Source organism: Echiichthys vipera (assembly GCF_963691815.1).
Source record: "Echiichthys vipera genome assembly, chromosome: 6".
NCBI classification, from domain to species: Eukaryota; Metazoa; Chordata; class Actinopteri; order Perciformes; family Trachinidae; genus Echiichthys; species Echiichthys vipera.
In genome coordinates, this window is record NC_139831.1 from 18,835,407 (window position 1) to 18,844,222 (window position 8,816).

At 38.1% G+C, this 8,816-nt stretch overlaps 1 protein-coding gene across 1 annotated transcript; it reads right to left on the reverse strand.

Annotated features, from left to right (window-relative positions):
• Positions 1 to 397: 397 nt before the first annotated feature.
• On the reverse strand, positions 398 to 8,732 carry uprt (uracil phosphoribosyltransferase (FUR1) homolog). The gene is made up of 7 exons (XM_083915270.1): positions 8,199 to 8,732; positions 6,545 to 6,587; positions 6,392 to 6,461; positions 6,123 to 6,185; positions 4,887 to 5,048; positions 3,736 to 3,834; positions 398 to 2,465 (listed from the first exon to the last, which is right to left on the reverse strand). The coding sequence occupies exons 1-7, from the start codon at positions 8,444 to 8,446 to the stop codon at positions 2,359 to 2,361; spliced, it is 792 nt and encodes a 263-aa protein (XP_083771396.1). The 5' UTR covers positions 8,447 to 8,732; the 3' UTR covers positions 398 to 2,358.
• Positions 8,733 to 8,816: the final 84 nt, after the last annotated feature.

Below are 8,816 nucleotides of genomic sequence, written 5' to 3' on the forward strand. Positions count from 1 at the left end.
TATATACATATATATACATACACACACTCAGAAAAATAAAATATGTATACATATATATATGTATGTATATATATATATATATATATATGTATACATATATATACATATATATACATACACACACTCAGAAAAATAAAATATGTATACATATATATGTATGTATATATATATATGTATATATATGTATATGTATATATATATATGTATATATATATATGTGTGTGTGTGTGTGTATATATATATATATATATATATATATATATACACACACACACACACACACACACACACACACACACACACACACACACACACACACACACACACACACACACACACACACACACACACACACACACACATATATATATATATCCCCACTACTGGTTGTTCATCTCAAGGCCCTGGCCTCTGTGGGATTATAAAGTGTTAATTGGAAAGCTTCTGTCTGGCACTGTGCTACTTTATATGCTTCTGTTTCATTGGTGGGCTGTGAGTTCACAGTGTTGCACCTTAGAGATCGTCGTCGACACCCATGATGCTCCAGAGGTCTCTTGTAGTGATTCAGTTGTCTGGCCTCTGCCAATTTGGGTATTGCAGCATATTACTAGATTTAACTTTACTTTTTTCATTGAACATGAGAATATTATAATACCTGACTTAACCTCCGCCTTATTAATATATTTATTCTTGTGTTTTGGGAGTCCATTTCTCCTAAGAATGTATCCAGCGCGCTGCTCGTGAATAGACTGTACCAACATATTTGGCACCTATTTACGAAAGAGACTCTCATATTATGCTTTAATAGATTACTTCAGCATTCATAGCGAGTTAAAATGTCAGAACCAGTGTCTGATCAGACCAGCGACTAATAATTAAATACAGCTCATTGTGTTTGAACATTAATGCTGAGATGTAAACCAGGGAATTATGGCAAACTTAATTATATTTTTCATTTTTTCCGTGGAGTCATATCTTGAACATACTCTATACGTATCATGGCCTAAATGTTGCTGGATACATTGCTGATTAAAAAAAAATGCAGTGATCTATTTGATATTAAGGTCTGGGGTGAGCATATGAGACATACTGTGAGAGACATTTAAAAAATAATAATTTAGTCTTGTTATTACCATATCAGCCATCCTCAGCACGGTAACGCTTGTGTGCGGATACAAAGTGATAGGAAAGTGAAATTAACTTTCAGCATTGGCACAAAATTATTCATACGGTAGGAGAGCACATTCTTCTGTTTTCACTTTTGATCTTTTTAACATGCAGTTAACTGTACATGTATAGAATGACTGATCCTCGTCCACTGGTTGGTAGAGGTCAGCAATCTTCTGCAATATGATGTTCTAAATAGTTTTCTACCTGTGTTAATGTATTTTGACATTTTTAATACCAACCGTATTGGGACTATTTGCTCTCTGGACTTGGGTATTTAGCCAGCGTACTTGGTTGATAACCATCTCTGTAATTGAGTACACCCTTTTATTTAGAGTAAAAAGTTAAAGGCCTTTATCAAACCTTGTTTGATCTTGACACTTTAACTTTCTTCATCAGATCTGTTTTTCTATTATTCTGGGAAAGCCAAATCAAATGCCGTTTGCAATTTCTCATGTCTGAGAAATAAACAACCTACAGAAGTAATTTATTGATTCAAACTGTCTTTTTATCTGATGTATGATTCAGTGTTTGAAAGCATGTATAGGACATTAGGAAAGATGTGGATGTTGAGTGTTTCATGTTATTATTGTATCTATTTATTGTTATAACCTTCAGCTTTTTCCCTGTGTATTGAGTTTACTGATTCATAACTGCTGCAGGCGGTGTCTGTATATTTTGCTCCATTAAGTGATAAAATAAACTATTGAAGCATTGTGCCCTTATCAAATAGATAGGATATTTATAACATTAAAAGTTGACAAATTATACCCAGTTTGAGTTCAATATTGCTCGAGCCCATACAGTATGGTCCCTTTTGAATTTGTGATTGTAGCGCTTCCCTTTTCTCAACATCCCTGAACCACCAAAAGTACTGAGACCGTTTCATTTGCTGTTCTGTCTTTTAACAAATATAAATTCTTTATTTTCCATCAGTTGTTGTAACATGCAAAATAAAAAGATCCAAGTTGAACTTATGATGCAATCTTATTTCCTTTCTTTAGCATGAGTATACACAGCAAAAAAAACATAATAAATACAATGGATCAGATGAATCATTTTGTATCAGGAACTTTGGAGATAAAGTAGCTGTATTTGGCACAACGAGGAGAACACAAGATACATTTAAATACACAAGATGAAACATACTCCTAATAATTTGTAGGTCATGTTCCTCCAGTTGTCCTCCATTCAGTCAGTGCCGAAGTACCTCTGTCCAAAATGTGTGGGAGCCACTGGATGAACCTCTGTGGTCAAGATGGTGATATCAGGGAACTCCTGGATTATGGATTTAGCTCCTAAGAGAAAAGTGAAAAGGTATTACCTTTTGGATGAAGTGTTTAAAGTTAACATAATGCAGCATCACTGCTGTTAGCAATTAGTAAAAACTGGTTGGAAGTGATTAAAAAAAAAAAGAAACCTGAGAACCTGCAAAAGCAAGACCTGACTTTGGTGATCTATTGATATTTTATTAAACGCTGCTCAGCATTCATAAAGGTTCTTTAAAACAGAAGTTCTTGACTCTGTTGTACTCCGTGGAGGAGTGTCATAAAGTGCATTTACTCAAGTACTGTGCTTAAAGGTATAATATGTATAAAGTAGTTCTTACTGTTAATAAACAAACAGCATTTAAAGTCACCCCCTTGTCTCCTCCCGGCTCAAGACCAGAGAAAGAGAGAGAGAGAGAGAGAGAGAGAGAGAGAGAGAGAGAGAGAGCTAGCAGCGATAGTCGGATGAGCTGGCGATTGAGTGCAGAGAGCGATTGCAGTTCAGTGCGGATCAAACGGTGTGAGGGACGTGACAATGCAGCAGTTGTGAATCAGACAGCTGCTATTGGATAGGGGCTACACACACATGTGGGCTGAGTGCCTCTCTGATTTCTTGTGATATAGTGGACATTTTGGCTCAATGAGGGCACTAGAAGAAAGGTCAAGGGGTTTAAAAAAAAAAAAAATAGAAATCCTCCTCTGGAAAAACCATGGATAAGCACATTTAATGTCATGGCCATCTAGTTAGTAGGTGATGGAGAGAAAACTACTGTTACATAAACTTTTTTTCCAGGACAACCCTATGTCTGGTCCAATTTCAAAATCATTTAAATTTAAAAACATTGTTTGTTGATGATCAGCAGTGTGACTGAACAGCATGGTGGTTACGGGCAGCAGTATATTGTATAGAGACAAGTCATCTTTCGACTACTGCAGCAAAATAGGCTTGAGCACGAGCGTGCCAAGGCCAGTCGCTGGATTGGGCACCATGGCTGGGCTAGTATGGCTATCTTAAGTTACAAAAGTCTGTTTATCTGAGGAGTGGGAGAATTTATGACAATTACACCAATGCAGCATGTTATGGGTCAGTTTTAGAGAGATACTTCAGAGCTATCGGCGCAGTAGTGGAAAGGCGCATGGGTTTTATTCTCCTGGGCTATCAACACCAGCTGGCTCGAAGTTAGCCGTAGCTAGCAGGTAGTGGAAAGACGGGTAATGAAAGGAATGTGAGTGAAGAGGAGACTAAGTGTGTGATCTGGTGATTATCTGCTGTTGCAGTGAACTGGCTGTGGTGGTATACCATGAGGCGTGGAGAAGAGGCTGAGGAGGATAATGTGTCTTGGCTGGACTCCATGCTCTATCAGCACCTTCACCGCCTCAATTACAGTGTTCCCGGTACCTGCAGACACAGAAAAGTTAAAATGTCCCATATTATACCTGTATTCATCCTCGGCCTGAAACGCTGTGTTTAACCCCTCCTGAAAAAGCCCAGTCTGCCCTGATGGATGTTTCCAGGTCTTCTGTATCGACGCTCTCGGCGTCTCTGCACCATCATTGCAGTTGGGGAATGACTGTAACGTCACTGTAGCGGTACTTTCTAGCTACTGTATATATAGTATAGTTGTGACATCACAATCCTGTCCTGACAGCTCGTTTAAAGACTACCGGCTGTGTACATTTCTCTTTGGATTGAACATGTTGATACTTTTAGAGTATTTATATAGCACCTCGACCTGCTCCATAACAAAAGTTTCACTTTTTACAATACTGGACCTTTAACGTTTGATGTTTGTCTCGGTTCAAAATGTTAACAATGTCACTTTATTCACAGAAACATTGTGTTCATTTAAAACGTCCTCTCACTTTCACAGTGTATCAGGTGAATAATGCAAAATTATTATTTTTTAAATAAAGAGCGTTATATTTTTTTCCGTTTACGCATAACGATGAATTATGTGAGTATTTAAAAACTGTACTAATCTGGGCAGCTGGTAGGCTTTCATTTCTGACCGTGTTAACATGCATCAGTGTAACCATATGTTCCATCATTCTGACATAAAACATACCTTTAACCTGGCTTGGTCCCAATCATAGTTTTTTAAACTGAGAGCAGAAAAATACTGCGTTGTGACACTGGGAAACTGGGGCTATTCAGATACTATTTTTGTTGCCCCTCATTATGCTATTCAGCAGCTTGGTGGCCATCTCCCAGGCAGTGTATAATTTCCCCCATGAGAGCTATAATTATCAGAACAGTGCGAATGGTCCGTTATGATGTGGAAATGCAGACTTGGCGGTGAAGGTCAACTCAAGGGAGATTTCACAAAATGAATAAATACATGAAACCGTTTTTACATTTGCACAAAAATGGACATCTCTTGACATTTGCGTGCTTGAGGGCGGTAAACTGGAGTCATCAGTAATAAAACTGTGCACAGCCTTGTTACTTACTAAGGATAGGGTACATGAGCAGCACTTTTCTTCTGTACACATCTGGAGGAAACTTGGCATAGTACACCTTGGCTTTCTGTGTCTCCTCGTCGCTCTGGATGAGGATTTTGCCGATGCGGATGGAGCGGCAGCAGTCCCGCAGACCCTGCTCCATGGCCTCACCTGTGGGGAGGCACACAGAACACAACTGGGATGGAAATGTTGTCTGTTGACATACGTTTGTTGTTTGGAGCCAGTGTGCTAGCATTTATTTTTTCATCAATGCTGGTTTCCAATAGTCTTGTGTGTATGACTTGCAATACTAATAGCCTAACAACACTTTAAAGTGTAATTCCAGCGCAAAATCATCCCATGGCCTTTTTCGGCACTTACATACATCAAATAAGTAATTGAGACAGTTTTTTTCCTCTCCATTAATAGTTTATACACGAAAAAACTGTCTCGATGGCTTATTTGATGTATGCAAGTGCCGACAATGACTATGGGATGATTTTGCACTAGAATTACACATTAAGTGCAACAGGCATAGGCATTGTTGTATAGAGTTGTGTCATTTAACGTCTAAAGAACACACCAGACTTACCATGCAGAGAAGTATTACAGATACAGTAGTTTTTAATGTGCCGATCTTGAAGAACAAATGTGCTGAAATGGCTGCTTTTCTGGGATGTTATCATGTCATTGAAAAATAGGAGAGCCTTGTATACCGACACTGATAACAATAACATAACAATAGGAGCAAATGTTTTGACTCGTCTCATACTCTGCCGATGTGTTTTGCTTTTAAACTGTATTATTTGAGCTACACTTTGTGTACAAGAGGCCTACAGTTGACATGTTCTGCCCTAGCAGTACTGTCATACAAAGATAATATAAGGGTTTACAATGGCTGCTTTAGGTTTTCCGTCTGACAGGGATAAGAGTCTCATTAAATCTGACAGAAAAAAGAAAGTTAGTGTCGCTGACTGCGATGCCTTTAGAGAATGTGTTCTGCAAAGTACAGAATTTAAGCGTTCTATTGTATTATTAAGTATAGTAAAATGATCAATCAATTCCACTGGGAGAAAAGAACTGACTGAGCACACAATAGCCTGACTTGATGAATATATGCAGAACAGAATGTACAGCATGAGTGCACAGTCGGCATTATTCACATATGCATGGAAGACATGATACGTGCCCTTACAAAGAGAGAGACTCTAATTTGGTAGGTGTGCTACGACAGGTTTAACTTACCACTCCTCATTATGCTGACTCCACAGTTGCCTCTCTCAAACTTGACTCCTTCATACTTATACCCTGAGGGGACAAATGAAATAGGAACATTCACAAATGTAAGCTTCTCTAAAGCCCACTAGTCACACAGGCTGGAGGTTAGACGCTGGATGGATTCGTTATTATAAATCGGCAAACTCGTAAATGGATCTTAAATGCTGGAGCTCAAATTCTGTGTCCAAGTTTTAAACCTAAACGCTGACTTTGTTATTAGAGAAAGAGACCCTTACCTGTTGGTGTGGTCACAGTGCACTCTGAGTAGGGAAGCTGATTTAAACCCTCCTCAACTACTAGTCTGATCTGGCATTGGAGAAAGAAAAAGCTTACAGTTTGTATCTTATATTTACACACGCTAAGTATGTTGTATAAAGTCCCAATCTTACCAGTCGATCAGCACAAAACACGAAGTCTCCTCTGCTGGTCGTCCTGAAAATATAAATATAAACAATTGATTAGATAGTTCTGACTGGACTTTTCACCATCTACCAAACCCACTTTTTCCCGTTATGATACATAAATGTATGGTACTGGCTGATACTTGGCACTGTTTCTTAACCAGTGTGAGTGTCCTCTTTAAATGTAATAAACATCACCTCAGTGTGAAACTGATGGGGATCATTTCTCTTCATGGAAGGTTAGCTAAAGTTACGCTGTAACTACAAAGAACTTTTTAACAATAAGTGGAGATTTTCATACACTAATATCCTTGAATACTTGTTCAAATTGTGGTTATCTCATTAAATGGTTAATACATTTGTGTTGTTGAAATTATTTATTAAAACAGTGACTAAGAAACATGTTTACTGTCATTTTGCCTTCAAGTAGGTTCAAGTTTGGAAAATGATGTTACTTCACACTGTCTTCTTGACAGTTTCACATACATATTATACTACATATTAATTCCATCAAATTTCCCCTCAAAAATCCTCCCCGCATATTTTGTGTTGTTGTAAACTTTTGTTCATCAACTGGGAATTGAAAAAAAGTTCTGCTTTCCTGCTCTTGGATGAAGAGGTCAAATTGGATCAGTCACATACCCTGTATGATCAATACCACTGTATCATTAGGTCAGCAGCATCAGTGCTGATATCCATCAGATACACATTTACACAAACAAACAATCATATAGATTGTTTAAAATTGTAGCCAGAAAACAAATCAATATACTGTATTTGAGGCGATATGGCCAAAATCTGCTATTCTGATATGGTCCATTTCATATCTCGATAAAATTATGTATCACAATGTAGCAGCATGTTTTCTGGTAATTCAAGAGGTAAATAGTCTATATGAAATAACCACAGTTCATATTCATATTTTATATACTCCCGTGTGAATTAAAGGATCAGAATGAAAAGGATTGTCCAAATGACGTGAATTGTGCTGTAAGGGCCGTAATAGGGCCACTAGTTTCTCGATATTCCAATAGCAATGATTTAGAAGAAAAGAGGTAACACAGTTTAATATCGTTTTGACAATATACAGTATATCTTTCTTCTTGTATATGGAAGGACTTTATTTCAATATATCACGACATCTGCTCTTGTATGTAAAATCATCGGTTATGTAATCCAGTTGATGTTAATTGCATGGGACTGCAAGCTAAAGTTAAGTATGATTATAAAACCAAAACTTTCATTTTATAATAATATCCCAAGTATTTTAGATAACATTTTCGGATAAGTTTGACCCAATGTTCTTGTTAATTTAGAAAATGTAATCGTGTATCACAAAATCTCAGTATTATTTTTTTCGATTCCACTTAAAGACGATACACTATCATGTAGAATTAATACCCTACTTTTTGGGGAGTTATATGAACTAGACTGTATATAATTGTATTTATGATACAGCTTGAATGTTGCCTTTTCCTAAAATGAAAGGCTACTTACAGATCTATGTGAGAACCTGAAAATGAAATAGGAGCAAGTGAATTAACTTAAGTGGTATCGAGTCACATATCATATAGTATGCACCACCACAACCATCAGATTTGTTGTGGTCTGTATGTCAAGCTAGAGAGAGTTAGGGACTCACTTGTCTCTGATTATGGTCTGCAATTCCCGGATCTGGTCATTCAGAGGGAGCAGTTTAAGCTGAGGTCCCAGGTTTTCTTGGCTGTCAGTCTGTAAGGTGGCATCCGCGGGTTCAGACACCACTGCAGGCACGCTGCTGCTGCTGCTGCTGCTGCTGCTGTTGTTGTTGTTAGCAGCGAATCGTACTTGCTTCATTGGATGCTCCTGGCCACTGTTGACATTGTTCAGTTGTTGATTGTGGCATGGCATCCTGAGTGCGAGATCAATGTGTCTCTCTTAAAACGGCGCTATTATAGCCAGGCAGCGTTTCCTAGCGACCCAGTTCAACCGCTGTGTGACAAAGAAGACAACGTGCTCTTCCTTTAGCTTCGCCTGCAGCTGTTTTGAAGTTTTAAGCTACCAAAGGCAGACTGCCCATTAGGACCACATTCACAAACCTTTAGATGCTTAATCCCGTCGTGTTAAAAAAAAAAAAACTAGCCGATGGTGTATCTTATTTTAATGTAACGGTAGTGTCAAGTAACATAGCTAGCTAGTGCTGGTTCTAAGCTAACTCTGACACAGAGCTCTGACAGCGCTCTTCTTCTTCTACTTCTGGATTTCCGGCAGACTAGATGCC